This window comes from Hypomesus nipponensis, chromosome 3, assembly GCF_054491055.1.
Source record: "Hypomesus nipponensis isolate SF chromosome 3, ASM5449105v1, whole genome shotgun sequence".
In the NCBI taxonomy this organism is placed as follows: Eukaryota; Metazoa; Chordata; class Actinopteri; order Osmeriformes; family Osmeridae; genus Hypomesus; species Hypomesus nipponensis.
In genome coordinates, this window is record NC_140363.1 from 7117501 (window position 1) to 7144000 (window position 26500).

Genomic DNA, 26500 nt, shown 5'->3' on the forward strand with positions numbered 1-26500 from the left:
GAAGCACCATATGTTCCTCTCAAATGTGTCCTGTTTAGAAGAGGTAAACCGAACATAGCACTGTCGAAGGTATTTGAAGAGTTGCAGGGTGGAGGATGGATTCTTGTTTTGGCCCTGCATGCCAATTCAAACAGCCCTGGTTTGAGCTTAGGATAGACAGTTGCCAGGCCGAGCCAGGCCATACTCTGCCTCTTTATCACTCCTGCACTTCTGCTCTGTGTTAAAAGCCATATTATAGCCCTCTTCCCTTTGCTGCCTCCATTTGCTGTGTCCTTGAGAGAGTGAGACAGTGCTGCAATAAAAACACTTTTTCTTATGAGGCCTGTAAAAACATCGAATGAGGTGAAATGGAGAGGTGCTTGGTCGACGGCTCTCCCTGCGTGTGAGCGTGTGTTTGTTCACTCAAAGACACATGGTACGCGCACGCGCGCGCACACGCACACTCGCCGTCAACGACAGATGGCAGATGAGTTCGAAGATGGCAGGCCAGTGATTCTAGCCTTTTCACCGCAATCGCGTAAGAAAGCATGACGGTCAGGAGGAAAGGATAGGGGGTTGAGAAAGGCTTAAGAGAGAGCAGAGACCAGCTCCTGTGCTCCTCCGCCATATTGAAAGAGAGGATCCTTTTTTTTTTTTTTTTTTTACCAACGCCCTTCCTCCCTCCTGCCCCCCCTGTCTCAGTCTGGCGTACGCGGAGCAGCTTAGGGGAGCGTCCACACTCTCTCTTCTCTCTCTCCCTGGGTGGGGTTAATGGGTGGGGACCCATTCACACGCCACGCCACGCGCGCTCTTCAGAGGAAGTGGGGGAGTTTTCAGCTCGTCCGCTTTTCGACAGCCACTGTGCTACTTGGCTCCCGGGAAGAAACGCATGCACAAAGGTCAACACCCAACCGAAAGACGGAACGGGTACGTGGTTAGCTTATCGACAAGGTGCATCCGATGAGAAAGGGGATTCATCGAGGAGGTCGTAGTCATCAGCTGGTTCGACAGCATTCGAGAGCTCGGAGTGTCTTCAATAGGAAACCTGGCCCTTTTCAGACACACACCCACACACACACCGAGCCCTAACCCCTTCAGCCATACCGACTTAGTCGTTCAGCCCTCACATATCAACCGCGACACACACAAACGGTTTGCCCCCCCCCCCCTGCAGAGAGTGCAGGCTTGCCCCGGTCTTCCTGCCTCTCTGTATGGCTTCTTCCTCACCATGACTCATCATCCTCTTACTCGCTGCCAGACTCTCTGTGTCACTATCTGTCCCGCCCACCCCGCCCCCTTTGAACCCCGCCAATCCCTCCAGCAGGAGGCACTATGCTATGTTTAACATATGGATTGACAAATGGTCACAGCGTCATTTCCCCCCACAATTTCAGCTGAAGGTAATATAAAAATGATCATATGTTGCGTTCAATTTTTTGGTTGTGGATCAAAATGGCACCCGGTTAACCTGGGCAGATCTGAGAGGAGCTGAGGTGGAACTTTTCGATCCAGGGCACAAATGAGCTGGATTGTTTTGCTGAAGCCTAGAGGTCCGACTCAGATCTTTTCAGTTCATCCAACTGTTCAGACTGTCCCTGTGGTCCTGGTTTGATCAAGTATGTACAGCATGCCATTGTTACATGTATTGCGATTCAAATTGAAAACTAAAGACGGATTACCGATCCCTCTGCACTGCATGAGCGTGTACAGTGCAAGCCTATCCCTCTCAATTGACGATCCCACAGCTTTTGATTTTGTAGACACAGCTTGAGAAGGAGCAGTGCTGATGAGCCAAGCAGAGAAGCCCTCCAAGAGAATGGAGTTCACTATTTTTGATATTTCCGTTTGCGTTTGTGTGTGAGCGTGTGTGTGCAACATTTGTGGTGACATATGCAGTCCCACTGTGCGAATCTGGAGTGTGTGCCTAGCTTTGGCACTGCAAGCTGTCAGTTTGACTCTCTAGCCGAAAGTGCTGAAAAGCAAGGCCCTGCAATATGCTATTTTACCAGCTAAAGTATGTTCCAAATGATATTGCATCCAAGCCAAAGACGAGCCAAAACAACAACCTCCTGCTATAATTCTTTTGGTATTTCGGGACAGCTAAAGCTAGGCTAACTGTCTTGGTCAATTGGACATTATTTGGCACGCAAACGTGGCTGTAATGTCAGCTTATGAATATTTGGTGAATAAATCAGTTTGTTACCAGGTTTTTTCTTCTTCTTCATACACTTTTGCCTCTTCGAAATACGAAACTGTACTCAGTTCTCAGTGCTTTTGTAATTAGCGGTGAGAACCAAGCTGTAGCCACAAGGCAAACAATCTGAGAAGCAGCGATGCTCTTTTCATCTATCAGCCAGTTCTATTTTTGTCGCCAACAGCAATGCTGGCCACTTTGCCATTCCGATACCAACACCGTCACCCCTCCTCCTGAATGGGTTTCCATGGGGACCGGTTTTGTTTGTGTCATAACTCATTTTTAGCGAAGTCGAAATCTCACCGCAGGTGCCGCCCACAAGGACTGGAGCCCGCATGCATAAATTTGCATTTTGATGAACGACAAATTAGCATACACGTTCTGACCAGTTAGCTTGAGGATACCTTAACCCGAAACATACAAGTAAAGTGATTTTCCCACCCTATGATTGCACATTACACCCGGCCAGCTTCCTCCGCTGAAGATGGATTATTTGAAATTGCACACACGGAATGGAAGAAGGTGTCTTAAACCATTATACATGTTGCTACAATAATGCTCGCACAACCCGGTGTGCTCTCGTAAGGATCCCCATGATCATGCCATTACACAGACATTACATTATTCATAATCACGTGGTTTAGTCGATGTTCAAACCTGGACCCCCTGCTCTCCAACACACTGTCCTTATTAGCCTCTTCCAACCCCAGCGGGGCATTGGTTCTGAACATTAGGGAACATTAATGAAAATGCATACATATTTGTGCCACATACATTTCTGTACAACCACTGTAGTTAAACCAACATTCCACATTTGTTTTGACCTGGATGTAAATGATTAGAGTTCAACATGACAGGCCCCGTCCTTATATGGGGGTAGATCGAGCATTGTGTCTGCATTCAAACATGGAAGATAACAACAGGTTTTTCATGCTAGAAATGGGAATTCAGCCAATGACATCTACACACGGGTTGTCTGCTACAATAGGCTCCAAAATGCTTTTGACTCTCTAATGTGACATGAGGGCAGCTTAAGGATTTCCAAATATGACAAAGAAAGTTGCAGAATGCACTGGTAACAGCATTGGTATATGAGTGTGTTAGCAAGTGGCAGAATAAGCTCTTGAGAACATGACTGCCTCGACACGTGTGGTTAGAGCATCTCGAAGCCAGGGGAGAGGGATGAGCGGGAGAGGGAGAGGGGCGAGAAGGAGAGGGGCGAGCGGGAGAGGGAGAGGGACGAGCGGGAGAGGGACGAGCGGGAGAGGGACGAGCGGGAGAGGGGCGAGCGGGAGAGGGAGAGGGACGAGCGGGAGAGGGAAAGGGGCGAGAAGGAGAGGGGCGAGCGGGAGAGGGAGAGGGACGAGCGGGAGAGGGAGAGGGACGAGCGGGAGAGGGAGAGGGACGAGCGGGAGAGGGGCGAGCGGGAGAGGGGCGAGCGGGAGAGGGACGAGCGGGAGAGGGAGAGGGGCGAGAAGGAGAGGGGCGAGCGGGAGAGGGAGAGGGACGAGCGGGAGAGGGAGAGGGGCGAGAAGGAGTGGGGCGAGCGGGAGAGGGGCGAGCGGCAGAGGGAGAGGGGCGAGCGGGAAACGGAGAGGGGAGAGGGGCGAGCGGGAGAGGGGCGAGCGGGAGAGGGGCGAGCGGGAGAGGGGCGAGAGGGAGAGGGGCGAGCGGGAGACGGAGAGGGGCGAGCGGGAGAGGGGCGAGCGGGAGAGGGGCGAGCGGGAGAGGGGCGAGCGGGAGAGGGGCGAGCGGGAGAGGGGCGAGAGGGGCGAGCGGGAGAGGGGCGAGCGGGAGAGGGAGAGGGGCGAGACGGAGAGGGGAGAGCGGGCAAGACGGAGAGGGGCGAGCGGGAGAGGGGCGAGCGGGACAGGGAGAGGGGCGAGACGGAGAGGGGCGAGCGGGCGAGACGGAGAGGGGCGAGAGGGAGAGGGGCGAGCGGGAGAGGAAGAAGAGGGGAAGAGGGAGCGGCAAGAAGAGAGATGCAACCAGAAGGAGAGGGGCGAGCAGGAGCAGGAGAGGGAGAGAGTGCCTCCCAGGTCTCCTCCACTCCATGGAGAAGAGATTAAGATATTACCATAAATGCACATCGTACAATCGCTCTCGTAGCCTCTCTTGATCCCTTTCTTTCCCTCTTTATTATTTTCTTCTATCTCATACGCTCTTTCTCTATCTTTTCCTCATCGTGTCTTTCTCACTTTTTCTCTCTCTCTCTCTCTCTCTCTCTCTCTCTCTCTCTCTCTCTCTCTCTCTCTCTCTCTCTCTCTCTCTCTCTCTCCCTTGCTCTCCCCTCTAATTCTCCTTCCTCCCAGAGGCAGGATGCTATCTCTCCATCTTCCCCATGCCCACGTCTGCTCACAGCCTCCACATTGCCAGCCTGATTGTCACGTACATTCAAGCCCTGGGATAGCAGACACTCTGTGGGGCCTACTGTGGAGATGAACTAATGGACTGCAAAGCAAGGAAAGAATGAGATGAAGGAAATGGAGGAGAAATGGAATAAGTGAACGGTTACTGTTAAGACAGAGTTTCAAAAGAGGTCCTCTGAATTCTAACCAAGCAATGTCACAAGGACCATGAAAGTATTGGTTCTAATTTATCAGGGCTTAAAGCCCTGAAAGGTAAATTGTATTTTATTACATTTCATGTAATACATTTTTTTGGGGGGGCGGGTACATTATTATTGGACCAACCTTATCAAAACTTGTATTGAATGTGTTGATATACTATTTAGTTTTTGAGATGTTGACCAATTAACTTCTAAACGGGTGTGGTTCATCAAATAAATGAACAAGTCAGCACCAATTAAGCCATCCGCAGAAATCCCAGAAGATGTCCAACCAAATTGCAAAGTTGTCAACACTGCAAGGGAAAGCTTTCAGCATTCAGGCAGACTTATTTCCTTAGTGACTAACAGCATTACCTATGTTAGCTTTTCCCTAGTGGCTCCATTCATGTATGTCTTAGTTTATTAGCTGCGACTAGCAGCTCCTAAGCTTCAGATCAATGTTGGTTGGCCTGCCAGCCTATCGAAAAACAGTAACCTGGGATCGCTGTTCTAATGGCTTGCCCATGTTAGGGTTAGGGAAAGGGTTAGGGGTCGAACATTTGCTGAACAGTAATGGTCACAGTTTTCGATAGGCCGCCGATTTCGGTAGCTGGACACCTGTCAACCTAGCACATGCAGCGGCTGTGGGCCATGATGTTGTGGTCGTGCCATATCTGATGTTACTGTTACTAACTAACAAAGTTGACCTCCAAGTTCAAGAAGCATTTGAAGGTGTCTACTCAAGGTAGACATTGACAGTTCCTCCTCCCGGCCTGCCAGTGTGCAAGGCTAGAGACGCTGGGGCTAAAGGTAGCCGTTAAAAGGCTACTCCGTTCTTCGGTTGGAGACTGCCTGCTTTGTAGAGTGGAAGGCAGCTAGGTTCAAGCTAGCCATCAATAGTGGTTCCAGTGGGTCAGTGACAGGCCCTCCCTGATCATGATGTATGCCGTAGCTTGGCGCTAAAGCCTCCCCTCTCCCTTTGCCATTCCTCTCTGTCATCCCACCATCCTACAGGCCTGCACGCCTCAATAGGAACTGGTGATGGAGTCGGATCCAAAGGCGACACGCTTTTGTCTTTGAAAGTTGGCCGGTGACTCAGAGATTCATAGCCTGCATGAGTATTGTTCTTACTTGATATGAGGGGTCTGTCCGTTAAATGGTCGTGCGGTATATCTAGTATCTTTCAAGGTTTGTTCAGAGTTTCTGTCAATGCCAGAAAATGACAATTAAAAAGATAGGCTAGGTATGCCTTAGTATACTCTTACACGACCCAGGGGCCTCACAAAGATAGTGTTTTAACCATAGCAGATTTATTTAATATGGCGCAGGGATCGTTAAATCTTTACAGTGCTAATCTGACTCGCTCTCGCACTCTCTTGCATTCGATCTTCCTCTCTCTTGTTTTCCCCCTCTCTCTCTCTCTCTCTCTCTCTCTCTCTCTCTCTCTCTCTCTTTGCCTGTGATTATGAGAGACCCAGCTGGGCCTACTTTCATATTCATAGAGTTTGCTCTCATCCTCTGTTTTACAGCCACGGAACGTGTGATTAACATCTTCAACCAGCGAGAGAGCATAGATGGAAAGAAGGAGGTAGGGAGGGGAGTGGGAGATGTAGGCACAGAAGTGCATCTGTGTGTAACACCTCTGTGAAGGCAAACTCCTTTTCTCTGATGGGTATGTACAGCACAGGGTTAGCACACAAACACTAAACACACCAACGCCATCTTTTCTCTGTCTGTCTGTCTGTCTCTCTGTCTGTATGTCTGTCTGTCTCTGTCTGTCTGTCTGTCTCTCTCTGTCTGTCTCTCTCTGTCTGTCTGTCTGTCTGTCTGTCTGTCTGTCTGTCTGTCTGTCTCTCTCTCTCTCTCTCTCTCTCTCTCTGTCTGTCTGTCTGTCTGTCTGTCTGTCTGTCTGTCTGTCTGTCTGTCTGTCTCTCTCTCTCTCTCTCTCTCTCTCTCTCTCTCTCTCTCTCTCTCTCTCTCTCTCTCTCTCTCTCTCTCTCTCTCTCTCTCTCTCTCTCTCTCTCTCTTTCTGTCTCTCTCTCTCTCTCTCTCTCTCTCTCTCTCTCTCTCTCTCTCTCTCTCTCTCTCTCTCTCTCTGTCTCTGTCTCTGTCTCTGTCTCTCTCTGTCTATATATATCTATCTCTAAGGTAAAATAATAATAATTGCATACAGTATACTAACTGTATATCATATAGGGACAGGTTGGTGTTTAGCGAGAGATAGTTAAGAGAGAAGACAAATAACTCCTTTAATTACACCCATCACAGCAGCGACATAGCACCTCACCACAGCCATTAGGGTGTCAGCAAAGCCGAAGCGGCTCTGTGGTGTTTCCCAAACACAACTTCCTTCCCTCACATGTAGCTTTGTGTTAGCCGGGAAAGCTAGTGATTATCTTTGTCAGCCATGCCCAAAAAACGACTGAGCGACAACTTAAGTGCCTTAAGTGGGCGTGCCGCTGAAACGAAACAGCTTCTTAACGAGCACACGGGCGTCGCGCTTCGCAGTGTTTATCCATACGCGTGCACATTTGTCGTCGGTGTATGCGAGTGGGGTCCGTATTTGCTTCGTTTTTTGGTCTCATCCCAAGGCAAAGAATGAAATCATTGTTTTCTCCCCTCATTTCTCACAGTTACCTTTCCGTGTGACTGCCTCTCCACAACACTTTGCTCACTTCAGTGCACCCGGATCAGGCCACAAAGGTCCCCAACCAATGACCTTGCTCTTAGACAAGAGGCCATTCTTCGATTGGGCCAGAACATTTGAGCTGTCAAAATAAATGAATGTCGAAATGTACAAACAGAACACAGTGTGACTGCTTACAGAACTCACAGATTGAGAAATGTAGACGCACAAATTGACGATTTTTTACATGAAATAGATGTGTGGCAGTTGAGAGAGATGGTGTGACAGCAAGGGGGCGAGAGAGGAATGGTGTGTGAAATAAATTGAGAGAGAGAGAGAGAGAGAGAGAGAGAGAGAGAGAGAGAGAGAGAGGAGAGGAGGGAGGGAGGGAGGGAGGGAGGGAGGGAGGGAGGGAGGGAGGGAGGGAGGGAGGGAGGGAGGGAGGGAGGGAGGGAGGGAGGGAGGGAGGGAGGGAGGGAGGGAGAGAGAGAGAGAGAGAGAGAGAGAGAGAGAGAGAGAGAGAGAGAGAGAGAGAGAGAGAGAGAGAGAGAGAGAGAGAGAGAGAGAGAGAGAGAGAGAGAGAGAGAGAGAGAGAGAGAGAGAGAGAGAGAGAGAGAGAGAGAGAGAGAGAGAGAGAGAGGAGAGGGAGAGAGAGAGGGAGAGGGAGAGGGAGAGGGAGAGGGAGAGGGAGAGGGAGAGGGAGAGGGAGAGGGAGAGGGAGAGGGAGAGGGAGAGGGAGAGGGAGCAGGGAGAGGTTGGGGGGTAAGAATAGAAATAACTGTTTCTGTAACCCTAAACAATGATGAACGTCATGCACTTGCTGATTTGCTTCTAATTTCAATGCACGTCACACTGGGGTTGTAGAAACACGTCTATCAAGGTGTCGTCCTCCAAACAATCCTATTTCACATATAGCATAAAATATGAGGTGGATGAATTAAAGCCATGCATGACATTGCAGGCAATCGTTGAAATACAAACCTTGACTTATTTGACAAAAAGACACACATTACTGCTTGTTGATTGGTTCTTATTATATGCACTACCAGAGCATCCAGACACGGGTTTCCAGATTTACTATTCACATTATTTACCCAGTAAATAATAAAACCAGACACATGCTAAATTCACAGCTGTAAGTGTAAACTCTAAAGGAAGGAAAGAACAATATTAATAAGTTCACCCAAAACAAGCCCAGCTAAGGACCCCCTGCTAAGGACCGCCCTGAGTTAACCCCCCACCCTCCTCCTCTAACCCAGAGGAAAGCTTTTCCCCTCTGGTTCTATACCTTTTTGAGGTAGTACCATGTGTGGAAAACCTGTCAATTCCTGCCCACGACTGTCGTGTACAGAAAGGACCACTCTGTCCTGGTCATGGCGCTGGACACCATAGCCTCCAGAGACATGGGAGGAGGGAAGGGGTCGGGGCCAATGGAAGGTGAGGGGCACGGGGGTGAGCCAATCAGCTGGAGAGAGCAAAGCAAAAACAGAACAGCCATTTGTGCGGTGGCACAACAAGCTCCTGCTCATGGGCAGTATTGAGTGCTTTCAGTCTGATGATGAATCTGGGCTCTTTCTGAAGTGTTTCCTTACACTCGTGCGTGTCTAATATATCTATGTTCACGCTGTGTTTTGTGTGTGTGTGTTTTGTGTGTGTGTTTTGTGTCATTCCTGCTCTCTGCTGGGTCTCGGCGGGTGTTTCCTGGGGTTAAGGAGTCCCTCCCCCTGCGTGAACACCTGTGATTTCTTCACCGACAGCCTTGCAAAACTATATCATCGCTCACCTTCGTGGTCTAAAACACACACACACACCTGCCCTCCACACACACACACACACACACATTCAAGGCCCACGCACAGCCAGGGCTCCAGACAGGCGACCCCTTCTCCACCCTGCCTTTCCGCACTGGATCATTGAAGTAAAGTGCAGGAGATGGAGAGGCCAGACTGCTAAGTGCTTTTGTTCCCTGAGTTTCATGCCAGTGGCCCCTGAATCAAGAGGTGAGGCACTGTAAAACAGACAGCCTCTGCTCTCCCAGGCCCAGCGTTTACCATTGACCACCTGTCGGGAGGTGAGAGAGGGTGAAGGACTTTGGTGAGGGATGAGGAATGGAGGGACAGAGGGAGAGAGAGTGAGAGAGAGGGAGAGAGAGAGAGAAAGAGAGAGACATAGAGAGAGAGAGAGAGACAGAGAGAGACAGAGAGAGACACAGAGAGAGACACAGAGAGAGACACAGAGAGAGACACAGAGAGAGAGAGAGAGAGACATACAGTTTGTGTATGTACAATAAAGAGAGAGAGACAGGAAGAGAAGGGACCCGGGAGAATGACGGTCAGTGTATGGGTGAATGCACAACATCTTTTATATCCAAAATAAACAAAGAGGAGGAAGAGAAACGAGGAGTAGATCTGTGCACTTTCAGATGAATGTGACCCAGTGCCTCAAGTCAGACGTACGTGGCTCATAACAATGACAATAGTCACAAGCAGTCACACAAATCATCCGTTGAGTCCACAAAAAGACAGACCATTCAAATGGTCACACAGTTCGCATAGATTCAGACTGTTCCTTCACATTCAAACGGGTTTTCTACCCAGAACTGATTTTTTAGGAAACGAAACATGTCAGTTTATAATATTTTAAAAAGTCCATGCAAATCTAGGTGGTTGGAGTACGGTTGTTGGCACTACAACCACAAACTAAGCCCTTAAAGCTGCACTAAGTAACTCCAAGTTTAAGACACAGCACCCCCAATTCTTGTCTGAACTCCCATGCTTTCCTCCAGCTGCAATTTGACTGACACTGGCTTCACGAAATAAGCCAAGGAGGAAGGCATGCCTCGCCGATGGCAAATGGCTGGAACAGGTTCGCTGGAACATAATTGGCTGAAAAGTAGTGGCGCAGCGCTCCAAGAATGATAAGCTGATATTCCACTGTTACTGACCTGTCTGTGCTGCTAAACCTCTCTCCGAGGGCCTCACCAGTTTACACAACATGTTCACGGGGGACAAACCTTTTCTTCTTTTACAGGAAAAAAAGCGATGTCTTGTTCTTTTTAAACAGTGTTTGAACAACAATAAACTCTAGCACGAGCCATGAGGCCAAGTGTCTCCCAGACCACATTGGTCTTGATCTGTGTTTGCAACGGTTTGACCGACAACCGTGCTTGGATTAGACACATTTCTGACGTTTTTTATTGCCCCATCTCTCTTGGTGTCCCCCTGTTTCATCTCCTTAGCATATAGGCGATGTTTGAGATCGAATGAGTTAGTCGTATGGCTGAGCGGTTAGGTAATCGGGCTAGTAATCAGGAGGTTGCTGGTTTGATTCCCGACTGTGCCAAATGACGTTGTGTCCTTGTGCAAGGCACTTCACCCTACTTGCCTCGAGGGGAATGTCCCTGTACTTACTGTAAGTCTGCTAAATGACCAAAAATGTAAAACATTTCAAATGTTGGTAGTTCATTGTAAGACCGCCTCCTGTTCAGGCGACACATGGAAAAGGCTCTGCCAGACCTGTCTTATCAATGGAACATAATTGGCTTGACCCGCCTTTGTTTTGTTATTATTAAATAACGCACCCGAACCATTATCTTCCCTTCTCAAACCAATAATTCCATTGGTTGCCCCGAGAGAACATATATACAAAGTGTATTTTCTCCGACGTGGATTGAGACTGCGAGACTGAGACTGGATTCATCTGTTTTAGCCCTTTTAATGTGTAGCCTCAGAAAATGGAAAACAATTTGCAAGGGAGGGCGGGAGAACAACAGCCTTTAGATGTGGCGCAGTGCCGTGTACGTGTATTTCAGTCATTTAGATAGCATCACCAATTTCAAACACTGGGGATGGAATAAGGCAGTACAGGTTGGGGGGAGATGAGAAAGAATGAATGAGACTGGAAGAGGGGGAGAGAGACTGTTTGGTTGAGGATGAAAAAGCGCATTATTGAAAAGCATTTTTTTTTTTACTCTTAAAATGCTAATGTCCATATTGGCCTATGTAGGATAACTTCACAATTTAAGGATGAAAATAAAGGGGGGGGTTAAAGAAAGAGAGGGAGGGATTGAGAGAGAGGGATAGAGAGAGTGAGGGATGGAGAGAGAGGGCATCTATACTTTTTAATAGATGGTGCCGTTATTACCTGCAGGCATTCATATTTATGACACAGTTGGAGTGCACACAAGATGATAGAGTTGGAATTGTTTTGGGGAGTTGACACAATTGTGTGTGTGTGTGTGTGTTTGTGTGCAATCCTTACATGTCTCTTTCCCATTCTTTACAAACAACCTTTTTGGAGTTGCTCCACTCTTGCACCAAACTTGTGATGTGTCCAGTTTTTCTGCATCTCTCTCTCTCTCTCTCTTGGTCTCTATCTTTCTCTTTTTAATTTCCGTTTATCTCAAACAATTCTATTGTTTCCACTTTTCCCATCGTCTCTATCTCTCTCCATTGTTTTGATTTATTCCCCCCCCCCCTCCTCCCGTTTGAGAGATTACCGCCATGCCAAAGAGCAATCATGGCCAACATCCTCCTCTCCGCCGGTCCGTTCTCCAGTCGCCATCTCCCAGGGGAGGTCAGAGCTCACCGCGGCGTTATCAGGCCATCGGCGTCAACGTTGTCGGATGATCCACGTGGCCCCTGTCCTTCGGAGTAGGCTTTAGATAAGCCCGGCGCCGCCGCGTCCCCACCCCCCACCCACCAGAAAGCAAATGATGCAGATGATCAGATCATTCCACAAAAGGCCAGCACTGCTACAGTACAGTGCTGTCCAAAGGAACAGATGAGAGAGACAGAGAGCGAAAGAGGAATCCATGTTTAGGAAAGTGGTACAAAAGAGGGAGAGAAGGGAAAGGTTGTACAGTGGCATTTGGTGGCAGGCCGTCATCGTTGAGTCAGTAGGTTATAGCTGCTGTCGGTCCATGTCGCCCCTCAGCTTGTGCATTTCAAAATGGCAACGCCAGTACATTGACAAATGGAAATAGAGGAACTGGTGTATTTTGGAGGCCATTTCTTTTTGGCCCCCGACTTTGACGCCATTTTGCGGACGCTAACGAGGGAACACATTCAAAGGGGACACGTGCCTTTTTTGCCATGACCGAAACATGAGACACACCGCGTGATTGCATCCACCCCACGCAGTAGTACTCATTTAGATACTGGATTTGACTGGAAACGGTCAAAGCAAGACCACTGTCTCTTGGGTGGAGCATATCGTGTGACTCGCCCACTGACAGAGCAGTGTCAACATTGTGTGTGTGTGCGTGTGGAGGAGGGGGGACGACGACGACTGGAGGCTATATGAAACGTGACACCCATTAACCCACTACGACACAGCCTATTAATACGCTGCATCGGCCCTCTCTCGGGAGCCTCCGTAGCGTGTGAGCCGCACTAGAGTCGCTACAGGGGTGTGACTGGGGAGGACGCGCCAGGCAGTGGGTAAGAGGTGGCTTATTGGCTACGACACGGCCATATGTGAACTCCCAGGCTATCAAGTGGGCTATTAGAATAGCAACAAAAGGGGTTCTCTGTGTGTGTGTGGGGGTGGGGGGTGTTGCATATTGCATGTGACATCAGACGGCCTGTGGTATAGTGCTCGTGAGCTGTGTGTGTGTGTGTGTTCTGATGGGTGGGGGGGGCGGGGTCCCTCAGGAGTTCCTACTTGCCCTTCACACCCCCTCACCTAATTAGGACACGGACCGTTCACAGTGGGGGGGATAGCTATTAGTAGCTGCTGCACGGCCCACGTGAAAGGGAGCGTGGATGCGTTCGGAGTGGAAGAGTGGAAAAAGACCCGTCCAGAAATGCAACACGAGTGACTGTTCCCCCCCGGAGCTTGAACGCAAATTTGCATGGTCAGGATTCTGACACGGTCGGAAAACCAACAATCGCAATGACTGGGGATTTATTTGGAGTCTTCACCTCCTTGTTGCCTGTCCCTCTCCGATCCGTGCATGCAAAGACCCTAAATCGAGACTGTGTCCCAACAAACTGTGAGTGCATGTTACTCAGCCTCGGGATTAAGATAGTGTGTGTGTGTGTTTGTTGATAATTGGATGTGAGCCAGATTCCTAGTGGCTTTTTGGCGTGCATGTGTGCATGTGTATGTCCCATGCGTACATGCAGACAGGTTTTCCCCTGCTGGGGAGGGGGGTGAGTCATGGGATAACTGAGAGCAGAGTGCCCACTTTTCCCTGGCAACCGACGCCAGTCTCCTGGCACTGGGCAGCGCTCACCTGGCACCGCGGGCCACAAACAGACGCTGGCTCTCAGCCCGTGCCGGTCTCCCTACCTGCTCCGCTGCCCATTTGGTGCTCGCTCACCGCCTGTTTGTCCGGCCTCACAGATGCGCCAGCATCTTGACTGACACGCAGGGCGCCGGCCCAAATGGCGCGGGGGCCGACCCTGTTCTCAACCGTGAATACGTCTTGTCATCGTGTTCACTGGACGAGAAAAGGTGCCGTTTTTGGGTCCGTTTGAGTCGGTTGCTCGTGTGTTTGTGTTTTTAGTGTGTGTGTGTGTGTGTGGGTGTGTGTAGTAAGATATCTCTCCCAGTGTCATCTAAATCGCCACCCCTCCCCACCACCACCACCACCACCTGGATCTAATGAGACTCAGAAAGTCAGGAGGGTGAAGAAATCGTCAGAGAGGTAGGAAAGGAGAGAGGGCGATGTTGCACCCATGGGCCTGTCTCATGAGAGGAAGGGAAAGAAGGATAGAGGTACGTCGCCATAGGGACCCAGTTGCCCGGTGGTCTGGGGAAAATGGAGGGGGGGGAATGGGGGAGAGAGTCTGAGAGAGAGAGAGAGAGAGAGAGAGACAGAGAGAGACAGAGAGAGACAGAGAGAGACAGAGAGAGACAGAGAGAGAGAGAGAGAGACAGAGAGAGAGAGAGACAGAGAGAGAGACAGAGAGACAGAGAGAGAGACAGAGAGAGAGAGATGGAGAGAGGTCGCCGATGCGATGTGTCTCATGTCCCGCCCCGTGCCCCGTGCCAGGCAGACGGATGGAGTGTCGTTTCAGCAGCACCATTAGGAAAACCCGGTCATGCGGCAAAATCCCAGCTTACTGATTGATACGAGGGAGCTGAACGCCGACGCGCACAGACACACACACACACACAGAGACGCACACACAGACTGGGTAAACACGGACGGAACGCACATGTGCGCGCATGCGTCACGCGGAAAGGAACGGCTCCCTGTGTATCTGTATGTCTTCTCGTGTGCCCGATCCTGATCAAAACTTCTCTTCCCCCCCCCCTCCCCCCGGCAGCTCTCAGACCTGTTCGTCGCCTTCGAGGAGAAGCCCCAGGGCGCCGCCTCCTTGGCCCAGGTCCACAAGGCCGTGTTGCACGATGGGCGTACGGTGGCCGTGAAGGTCCAGCACCCCAAGGTCCAGACGCAGAGCTCCCAAGACATCGCGCTCATGGAGGTGTGGGTGGCGCTGGCGCGCCTCGGCTCATTGTCCCGGCCGTGTCCGAGTCGCGTGTCCTGCATGCGTGTTTGTGCGTGTCTCTCGCGTGCCGCTCGCGGTCACGAGTGTGTGCATCCAGTTTATATATTTTGTGTGTGTGTGTGTGTGTGCCGTGCCCAGGTGCTGCTGAGGATGGTGCACTGGGTGTTCCCAGACTTTGCCTTCATGTGGCTTGTCGAGGAGGCCAAGAAGAACATGCCTCTGGAGCTGGACTTCCTCAACGAGGGGCGCAACGCAGAGAAGGTGGCCAGCATGCTGGGGCACTTCCCCTTCCTCAAGGTACACACACACACACGCTCTCTGTCGCGCAGCGTCGAGATGCGCTCGGACGCAGGGACGTGCACAGACATTTGGAATGTTTTTGTTATACACTAGGGGCTGTATTTCGTCAAATCCTGCTACGCAATGCTGTCTCAATGCTACTGCCACGTGACAAACGCGACCTGAAATATTTTGAAGGATTCGGTATCTTGCTTTTGCGGAAAATGGAAGTTGTGGGACTATGCTGCTCGTGTGGGTGGAGGAAGGGAATAGTTGGACTTGTTAGGCCCTCGAACCGATCAGGTGCCCCAACAATATAAATAGGGGTTGTGTTCAAATAAAGTGAGTGCGACTACGGCGAGATCAGGACAACCCTATATGCACCGAGGCTGCGATGGGGACAGGAGGAGGCCGTGTGAAAAGCTGTCCCCTCCGCCTCCTGTGCTCTCCATCACCTCCAGCTCTCCAATAGATCCTCGGCACGACCCACGTAACAGTCATTGCAAATGGCAAGATGATGCACACAACGTGACATCAATAACGCACCGATTTACAGGATGTCCCTCTCCAGATATGTGATTTGATTTGCAGCCCGCCTTACGGTGCCGTTGTCGGGTGTTTTTTTTTTTTAATAGTGTGTCTTTTTTTTGTAAGGTTCTTTGTGTTTGTATTTATACATGGATTTGCACATGGAAAGGCTGGCATTGGCTTTGGAGCCCTGCTCACCACTACGACCCACCACCAACCCCTCCTCTCAACCCTGTCTGGGCTACCTGTTTGTCTGCGCTACCTGTTTGTCTGTGCTACCTGTTTGTCTGGGCTACCTGTTTGTCTCGTCTACCTACACCCCCCACTTTCCCTGAGCCAACCGTGTGCAAGGAAGCTGATGTGCCTATAGTTGGACTGTTTACATTTCAAATACATTTCAAACGATATCAAACCCCCACGCGCACAAAATAAACAAATGCACGGCAAGCAAACACAATAAAAACACGCAATAAAAACACATGTTGTGCTGTCCTGTGAAACCCCAAGACAAACACGGACATTCGACAAAAGCCGTCTTGCCACTGGTCTATTTCCCCTTCCTTCCACATCCAGGCTTCATGAGCAAGAGTTAAAAGTGAACCAAACTGAGTGTGGATTAGCCCAACGTCTCCAGGCAAGGATTAGGAGGAAACACTATTGATCTGGATGATTCCGAATGGTCCTGGAGATATGGTTCCTAGTGCGTCACAGCCATGATAGGATCTTATCAGGACATGAGGGGGAAGCCACCAACCTCCCTCTGGCTAGCTCTGAGGAATAACAGACATGTTTATTTTATTTTTTTATAAACTTGTGTGTGTGTGTTAGGGTGTGTGTGCATGTTTTTAGAAAGTGTGAAAACTAGGTGTGTGGTGTTTTGTGTGTGTATAGATTAAAGGCTATGGCTGGAAATTCGACGTGGGCAGTATAAAAGCATGTTCTGCGAAAGGCCTGAAAATGACTCCAAGGCCTGAAAATGATGACTAAGAGAACATTTGATCCCCCTTTGTTTGTGCGCGTGTGTGACTTCATCCAAGCGTACACACAGACGGCGCACCGGGGTAAAAGAAAGGGTCCAACCGCTCTGGGGATCCATACCCTCATGCCCCACCCTACATTTACCCCCCGCCTCAGTCTCCCTCCTCTTGTCTCCTCCGCCCGTGCGCTCCCCAGGTTCCTAAGATCCACTGGGACCTGTCCACCAAGCGGATCCTGACCATGGACTTTGCCGAGGGAGGCCAGGTCAACGACAGGGACTACATGCAGAGGCACGGCATCAACGTCAACCAGGTACGCGCACACACACACACACACAGGCATGTTGGGAAGTGTAGTCGTTTGACCCTTGGGCCTGTGGTTCCAATGTGCCATCCATACCAGACTGCAAACGAGCAGTCCGAGCTGGGCCCTAAGTCAGGTGGAGTTTGACGGAGGTACACCTCATGCTGGCCGGAAGTTCAAATCAACTCAATGACAACTCATTTGGGCCGATGTTTTACCCCTCCCTCCCTCCATTCTGGTCTCCCTCTGCTGTGTAATTACCTATCTTCCTCTTTCCTCCTCTTATTTCTCTATTCTTTCTTGACCCCATCTCTCTCTTTCTCCCTCCCTCCCCCCATTTTCCCTCCTTTCTACACTCTTCGTCCGTCTCGGTCAGTCGGCCTTCGGTGGCGCAGTGCGATAGATCGTTCCACTGAGGCACAGCGATGCAGCTTCACAGTGCGTTGCATATTCCGGCGACTCGGAGGGAGTGAGACGCGTGTGTGTGTGTGTGTGTGTGTGTTTGTCAGCAAAGCTGCTTGTGGGGGCGTCAGACATAATCAGCCAAGAGACACTAATGGATTATTGATTGATAATGTGCTCTGTGTATCACAGGAGTATTTGGCTGGAAGATTGCACGGGAGTTATTATTTCTCTGTTGCTTTTTGGATTCGTATACATCTTCTTGAGGAGCCTTGATAGGGCACAATGATCCCTCTCTCTCTCTCTCTCTCTCTCTCTCTCTCTCTCTCTCCTCTCACTTTCTCTCGTTCTTTCCCTTTGTCATTTGCACTCTCTGCCACACGCGCGCATACACACACACACACACACACACTTACAATCTCACACCCGTACGTTTTGTCATCCACCATCCGATATCTCTTTCCCTCTCCTCCTCAATGACTGATGCAGAAAGGGCAGATAAGGGGTGTCATGTCTGGACCATCTCCCCCTCACAGCCACACTAGGACAGTGTTTGGGCTGCTAACTAACTGATGACAGAAGCAACAATCAAATAACCTGTTTCTCTTTCAATCTTGAAGTCTGTCCAAGTATGATTTACAACTTTTTCTATTTGTTGCTTCTGTTATTGAATGTTCATTACATTCACTTAGTCACCGACACTACCCACCCACACATACACACACATACACACACATTATGCTGTATGTCTGCTCTATGTTTATTTTGCTTCGACTGCATCCAGGAAAAAAAACATGACTCTTTATAGCAGTAAATGTTATGCCTTGCTTTTCAGAGAGACACAGAGGTAGAGGGAGAACTGAGAAAGAGGAGGAGAAAGAGGACACGAGAGCCAGGGAGAGAGAGAGAGGGAGAAGGAGAGGGAGAGAGAGAGAGAGAGAGAGAGACAGAGACAGAGACAGAGAGACAGAGAGAGAGAGAGAGAGAGAGAGAGACACAGAGAGACACAGAGAGACACAGACAGACAAGGGAGTGTCGTTGTGCTCTTGTCAAGTAAGCAAATGGAAGTGTTTCCACGCAGGAAGTCCTGAGGCTCACAGCCCTCTGTCCTCCTGACTAACGGGCTGGGTCAGAACGAGACACGGACATCCAGCAGCCAGCTGTGTGACCGCTAAGAAACAGCTGTCCAGTGTCATCTTGAACCCAGGGTTTGAATCCCAACCAGAGAGGCAGGGAAGCGCTCAGGCCAGCCACACGGAGGGACATTCCAGCCACTGGGGGTTGAGGTTTTCATTGGCCTCTGTAGTCTGCAGGGGTTATGGCTGCAGTCTAAATCGACAAATGAGCAGGTCGCGTTTTTTGAACGTGTCTTTTGGTACCCGGGACTCATATTTTGGTGGAGTATTTGCATTCTGTGTGTGTGTGTGTGTGGAGGGGGGGGGGGGGGGGGTGTAAGGTTAACTGTGTGGTGTTTTACTGCAGCCGTTCCACAGTGAGCAGACATCTGGCACAACAATAGCGCTCATCCGAAATGGGCTTCCAATACAACAGGACCGAGAAGCTTGTGTGTACGTGTGCCTTTAGTGCCTTTTGTGGGCGACGTCCATTTTGCCATGTGTGTATCGGCTTATGTATGCACAAGTAAAAGTATGTGCTTGTGTTTTGTGTACACAATGCTGTATGACTGTTTATCTGTGGGTATGCAGGGTGAACATAGGTTTATGTTTGTGTGTTTACACACTCACACACACACACACACACTAAGTTAAAGTTACTTTGGCTCGATAGAAGTTTGCAAATATGTCACCGACATATTTCAATGGCCATTATCACCTTTTCATCCGGAAGTCTCTCAGGCGCTTGTCAGACACATGCTCTCACTCACACAGCCTGGTTCAACCCAGCACACACCACACACACACCACACACACACACACACGTATGGCTACAAATCACATTTCGTTGTGCTGTGGATTGGCTCAGTCACAGACGTCAGTGTGATGTCATGACAGACATTGTTGGTTTCAATCCTTCTCCCCTCCAGACATTTGATAGAACTCTCTCTCTCTCTCCACCGCATAAGTTGTGTGGGTGGCCAAACTTTCACGGCACACCTCACTGCTCTGTTTCTCAGACAGATTAAGTGCTGACGGGAAAATAGCTTTCAGCGGAAGGAGTTGTAGCTACCTGATTATCTGCCCGCAGCTTCCTAATCGCAGTGTCATCCTGACACACACAGTCAGGATGCAACCATGGCCTATCTAGTAGGGTGGTGCTATGAGAAGGCATATTCTGACTCGGTCTGTCTCTCTGTCCATCTTTGCCTCTTCAGTACTGTACTGTACTGTACTGTGGGGGTTAGATGGCTGAGCGGTTAAGGTATTGGGAGTGTGTTTGGACGTTGTGTCCTTGGGCAAGGCACTTCACCCTACTTGCCTCGGGGGGAATCTCCCTGTACTTACTGTAAGTCGCTCTGGATAAGAGCATCTGCTAAATGACTAAAGGTAAATGTTATCAATGTGGCCTAACAGCAAAACACCACACCCAATAACATTCATATTTACAATGGTTTGCAAAAATGTTATGACTTTACCCTTGTTGAAATATTTGTGTGTGCTTGATTGCCGTTCTAATCATGGGAATTCAAAACGGTCCTTCATGTTGTCTTGCGCGAGTCTGTTTCAGAGTGTGGGGTAGGACTGCGTGAGGCCTGCTTACTTTGAACCGCAATCGAATATTCCCGATCTTCCTTTTCTCGGGGTTGTCAGGAATGTCACTGTTTTGGGAGCACCCTTTCAGTTCTTTCTCTTGAAATAAAACGTGTCAGACTCACCGAGGCCTACATCTTGATTGTGTATTTGTGTTCTAGATGCGTCCTCCTCTTTTTGCAGAAGGCTTACCGATACATTTGACATACTTTTTAAAAAGATAGCTATGAACAGCCGTGGTCCAGTATCACCCCTCATAAAGAGATGACCCTTCACCGAGCAATCCTGAACTTGAAAACCCGGGATACATTGAAGAAAATAGGACCCCATTTTTGGTCGACGAACAAAAGTAAACAAACATAGCTAAAACGAATCCAATTCAGTGTAAAACGGAAGCGATACGGACACACAAACGCACAGGCGCACCAACACCCAGGGACACGCATGGCGTCGCCATCAACGCCGAGTGGGAATCACAGGCTACTGAACATGCTCCCCCTCACACTGCAGCGACGGGGGGGGGGGACTGAGTACCAGGAGCCATAAGCCAATGGCGATGAGCTTTATTAGACAGCTGATGGGACAGATAAGGGACATAATAAAGGATCAGCTTTGGCACAAGGAATAGACATATCAAGCTCCGCCATCCTGGAAAACTCCTCGAGTGAACCGCCTCGCGCCGTCGTCAGAAGATTGATGACGGCCCACATGGACTTTTTGTTGCGTGTCTCGCTCCAAAAGCTTGTGCCGCACGTGCTTGGAATAGACGTACGAATCGGCGGCGACCGAACGTGCTGGTCTGATTTTGTGAAGGGGGGGGGGGGGGGGGGGGGGGGGGGGGGATTCATTTGATGGCGGCGGTGTCCGTTCGGTGACCGGGTCGACGAGGAATGATTTTGGAGGGTGTGGTGTGTGTGCGCGGTGCGGGGGCAGTGACGCGTGTGTGTGTGTTTGTGGCCGTGCTGGAGGCGTGCGTGTGTATTGCAGGCCCCTTTGTGGGTTGTGCACGTGTGGTGTGTGCATAGGGCTGGGCGGTGGTATCCACAGTGAACGCACTGCGATTCTCGTTTGATCCGTCTCTCTCTCTTTCCAAATTCTTCTCCATTTTCGCCAAACTCATGCGTACCCACATCATCTGTCACTCAGGCACACAAAGGCGTTAGACCCAACCTACAGTTGCTAGCATCAGTCCTCACCCCGAAGACGTCGGGATGTGGCTCCAGCTCTAGTCCTTACTGCGTGAGGACCCACACCCAGGTCCGTTGCATGGAGACTCCGCACAGACATACCCCTCTGCTCCGAAGCCCCACCCCCGAGTCCAGATAACCCAGAGCCGTCCTCAAGGCTGTGGGGCCGTACCGTCAGTGTGTCACGTGCACTTCCCTTCACTCTGGCTGACGGTTGGGAGATGGTTGCAAACGACTTTGTGGGTAATAATGGAGGGCCATCAGGCCTGGAGGAAGGAGGAGCCACTGACACCCCCACACCCCCATGACATACATCAGTCACTGTCTGCACCTAGCCTTAGGGGGGGGGAGCAAAAGAGACATACCCATATGGTGCAAACACACACACGCACACTGTACATACAAACAGAAACGTCACCCAACTCACAAAGGCACCAAGAAATGGGAACGTACGAATGTTGTACGCCCCCCCCCCCTCCCTTGGGCGTGCGTGCGAGCGAGCGCACATTGAGGACGTCTAATGAAGTGTGCGGCGCACAGTATTAGCTCGTCTGACACATGCCGCATGCGCAGCCCTCCTTTTCGCGCTTCAGAAAATGCCTTTTATCGATCTCCTCCTCCTTCGGCCTCCTAGGGAAAAATCCAGAACAAGATATCAAGGTAATGAAGTGGGCCGTTTGGGGAAAACACCGCACACATCGCCTCTGAATGCCTTGCACCGGCAGCTGACTGGGATTCCTCGAGCCAAAGCTGATCGGTTTTAATATCTCTGCTGATATCTCATGTGTTCAGGAACATTCTCCCCTGGTGGTGCTTTCAGATCATGTTGCTACACGTCAAGTCGTCAAGTGCAACTCCTGAGCAACTGGCACTGCTTCAATATACTGCACACACAGACACACACACACACACACACGCCTACCGGCCAAAGCTGCTGTGGCACTATATGTTTAGCAGTCATTACCCCATAAATAATAATAATAACAACAATGCCCCAACACACGTGGTCACACTCATAAATAAACAACAACAGCAACAGCAGGGCCCATAGACTGACATCATACATGCAGCCGACAGAGCCTTCAGAATAAAACGTTTGTGATGAAAGATTTGCGGGAATATTGTATTGAGAACCACTAGTTTTCCGATGTCACTGCGTCGCATATCTCAACGGACATGCTGAGGTTTCAAGCGATTGACGTTATATTTCTTGGTAGTGTACCAGAAGAAGGGTTAAGCTCTATGACTCTGTTCCAGACACTATGGTGGTGACTATGCATAACTTTTGCTTTACGTTAGCCACCTAGCTAAGTTAAATGTACAGGTCTAACGCAAGATGCTAAAGAATCTTAATGACCTCCGTTGAGTTTGTCAACACCTCTGTTCCATGATGCCTGAAATGCAGGCAAACCTATGCATCCCTGTCAGTTCATCTGAAACCTAGCTAAATGTTCCAACTCTTGGGCAGGGGCGGGGCCGGGGGCGGGGCCGGGGGGCGGGGCCGGGGGGTGGGTCCGGGGGGGCGGGGCCAGGGGGAATCAATCAAAGTTTCTTATATGTCTGTTTGAGTTTATTTGGATCTGTTTAACTACACATTTTGTGCCTCGCCCTGTCAGCTTCAGCCTGCGTTTGAATGTGTCGTTTGTGCAGAACGTGGGGCCCGGGTGAGAGTGAGAGGGCTTGTTCTGTTCCGTGTTTTCCCTGAAAAGACCCTGATGTCGTGTCATTTAGTCGTGTGTGTGTGTGTGTGTGTGTGTGTGGTAGCGCCTCTGGCCTCCCCTCCCCCTCCCGAGGGAAGCGCTCACGTTGTTTTTGTCCATGTCGTGACTTCCTTTTGTGTGCCTGTGTGCACGTGTGCTTGTCTCCAGTGACAAATTGGAGAAGCGGTAATTAATGGCCATTAGTGCTTGCCCATTCCTCTTTGAGGTAATTTGTTTGCTGTCCGTGTCCCTATTTAAGAGGTGTGTGTGTGTGTCCGGGTGCACACACGTGTTGTCTTTTGCCATTGCTTTGTAGATTTGTGTGTGTGTGTGTGTGTGCATGGACAGGATGACAGTGTAGTTTTTAAGTGTGTGTTTATGTGGGTTCATTTGATTAATAACATGCAGGACTACTGCTAGCTCTCTCCAGACAGCTCCCCCCCCCTCTCTCTCTCTCTCTCTCTCTCTCTCTCTCTCTCTCTCTCTCTCTCTCTCTCTCTCTCTCTCTCTCTCTCTCTCTCTCTCTCTGTCTCTGTCTCTGTCTCTGTCTGTCTCTGTCTGTCTGTCTCTCTCGCTCTCTCTGTGTCTCTCTCTTACACACACACACACACAGTGGGCTGGTAGTGGAGCTACCATAACAGCATGGTGCCTTGTACAACAGACAGCTTTACACCCAGAGGGGGCCACTAGAGATGGATGCTCAAGCCGCATGCATTCCAACCTGCCACCGCCTCACCCCCCCCCCCCCCCCCCCTCAAGACTGAACATCTCCTGGGGACTGATTTTGGGATGCTGTTATTGAACTCTCCCCCCCCCCCCCCTCCCTCCACCTTGAGGGAAGGGGGAGTAGGAAAATCATTTTTGAGCAAAACTACCCATCTGTTGTAGTGGAGGTACACGTGATTCATTGTGGTATTAAGCTCAATCTGACGATGCTGTTTTTGTGTGCGTCTTAGTCTAGTATTGATCTGTTCGCACCAGAGTTCCACAAGGGAAAGATTCTAACAGGAAGGGATGAGTTCATGGGTTAAAGTGAATCCACACAAATTCAATGAGAGAGGGAACTCTGGGAGGTCTTCATCCTCTCTCATCCCCTCCCTCATCCCTTCATCCTCCTCCCTCATCCCTTCATCCTCCTTCATCCCCCTCCCTCATCCCTTTTTCCTCCTCCCTCATCCCTCCATCCTCCTTCATCCCCCTCCCTCATCCCTTTTTCCTCCTCCCTCATCCCTCCATCCTCCTTCATCCCCCTCCCTCATCCCTTTTTCCTCCTCCCTCATCCCTCCATCCTCCTTCATCCCCCTCCCTCATCCCTTCATCCTCATCCCTTCATCCTCCTTCATCCCCCTCCCTCATCCTCCTTCATCCCCCTCCCTCATCCCTTCATCCCTCCTGAACAGGGGATCCCCTCCTGTCTGGGTCGCCCTCCTTTTATTTAGCTCTCTTTTTTGTTGTACTTAACTGCCGTGATATGACTCATCTGTGTGCGTGAAAGAGAGGGATCTAGGAAAAAGAAGGGGGGGGGGGGGGGGGGGAGGGTGCCTGTCCCTCTTTTTCCTGACACAGCTATTTTTAGAGGGAAGCAAAGGAGCTCTGTGGCAGGGAACCTTGGGAACGATCCTCAGCGGCCCCCACCACCACACCACTCTCTTCTTACATCCTCCTCCTCTCTCTATCAGTCTGGGAGACGTGTGGAGAGAGAGAGTCCGTCTGGCTGGGACTCGTTCTCTTTGGCACATGAGCACGCCCGCACGCACGCACGCACGCTCCCTCCACAGTGCCCCTCTACAGAACCGGGACGGAGGGCGTGTGCTGCTGTTTGGCCGGCTCGCACTCACAGGGATGCCCTCCCTGTCATCCCTCTGTGTCGTGCTGTCTGCTGCTGCGAGTCGTGCCGCTCTGCCGTCAGTCACCACAGAGTCCAGCTTCACTTCATAGTCCACTGAACAGACCGGCTCTGTTTCATCACTCTCTCCTCCTTTCGTTTTCTGTCTCTCCCTTGCACTCTCTGTCTCTCTCTGTCTCTCTCTCTGTCTCTCTCTCTCTCTCTCTCTCTGTGTCTCTCTCTCTGTCTTGCGCTCTCTATCTCTCTCTTTCTTCCCGTCTCTCCGTGGCGTTGCTCTGGTCAATGTCTACCTCGACATTTCCGAATTCTCTCTCAACTATTCTTCTCACTTTCCTCCCCCCCTGAACTGTTCCTCACCCTCTGATCTCCTCGTCCTGTGAAAGCTTTGGCCAAGACGAGCACGCTAGCCAACCAGGAAATTGCCCTCGCTCATTTACATGTCTTCATTTAGCAGACGCTTTTATCCAAAGGGAAATGTATAAATAGAGCATATAAGCCTGGTAAGTGCAATAGATAATCAAGGAGTTGAAGTGCACAGTTTGAACATTATGACGGTGGTTCGTATCACTGGTCTGTATTCACAAGACACAGTGCACTTGTTACTTTTCATGACACCTAAAGCACAACATGGGATTTTAATCCTTCTTGGGCAAAATGCAGTGAACACACTTATCCCCTCAGCTGATGTTTACTGATGTACCAACCCTGCCTACTTTGGCTGGGCTCTTCTTAACACTCTGACCAAAATTTGAAAAGGTGCACCCATTCAAATAAGAAGGTACCAAGCGATGACTGATGGTCAAACTATTATTGCAGATAAATACACAGTGAGAATGCTGCCAGTTCCTCTCCCCACAGTAAGCAGTTTACTCTGGCCTGACAGCATCTCTGAGTCAGCAAGAGACATCATTGTTCCTTTTCTTTGTGTGTGTGTGTCAGTCACATAGATGGGTTGACATCCCCGGTCCATATTGTCGCCTGAACGCTGTCATTAGCGTCTGCATTTTGTGACTAACCATTAGTCACAAGCATACACACACACACACACCATGTTCAAGGCTATGCTCATTTATTGAATACTGTACGTGTGTGTGTGTGTGTTTAAAGTTGTATGCGTTTGCGTGCGTGACTGACTGAGTGATTGCTCTTTGTACTGTTAAGTACATTTCTAATTATATTATTCCGTTGAAATGTGCAGCGTGTGTTTCCCTACATCGTCTTGGGTTGTCACAGCGCTTTGATTTGGGTATTTTAGCTGACTTCTAGCTGCTCATCTCTCTCTCCCTTCTTTTTTATCTCCCTGACTCGCTCTCTCCCGCTCTCTCCCGCTCTCTCCCGCTCTCTCCCGCTCTCTCCCGCTCTCTCCCGCTCTCTCTCGCTCCTCAGATCTCCCAGAACCTGGGCAAGATGTACAGCGAGATGATATTTGTGCATGGCTTCGTGCACTGTGACCCCCACCCAGGGAACGTGCTGGTGAGACGGAGCGCCCGGAGCGGCCAGACGGAGATCGTCCTGCTGGACCACGGCCTGTACCAGGTGAGGACCCACGCCCAGCCCACAGCTTCCAGATACTTCCGGGGTCAGAGAGAGGGAAGGGGGGCGGGGGGGGGGGTGAGGGAGTGTTAGAGATATGGAGTGGGGAGGGGGTTTGGATTTGTCCGGTACAGAGTACTGATTTTCAACTGGACCACCAAAGTCAAGGTTAGCTGTCTGTGTGTGTGTGTGTTTGTATACAGCATGTGTGTGTGTGTTTGGGTCCATG

General features: G+C 50.2%; 1 protein-coding gene across 4 annotated transcripts in view; it reads left to right on the plus strand.

Annotated features, from left to right (window-relative positions):
- Window positions 1–26500, plus strand: part of adck1 (aarF domain containing kinase 1) — a 63770-nt gene that overhangs the window by 23895 nt on the left and 13375 nt on the right. For all 4 annotated transcript variants that reach the window (XM_084674669.1, XM_084674685.1, XM_084674690.1 and 1 more), the window contains exons 5-8: window positions 14625–14783; window positions 14946–15104; window positions 16788–16904; window positions 26125–26274. In XM_084674669.1, the coding sequence (XP_084530795.1) occupies window positions 14625–14783; window positions 14946–15104; window positions 16788–16904; window positions 26125–26274 (585 nt within the window). The remainder of the gene's footprint in view (window positions 1–14624; window positions 14784–14945; window positions 15105–16787; window positions 16905–26124; window positions 26275–26500) is intronic.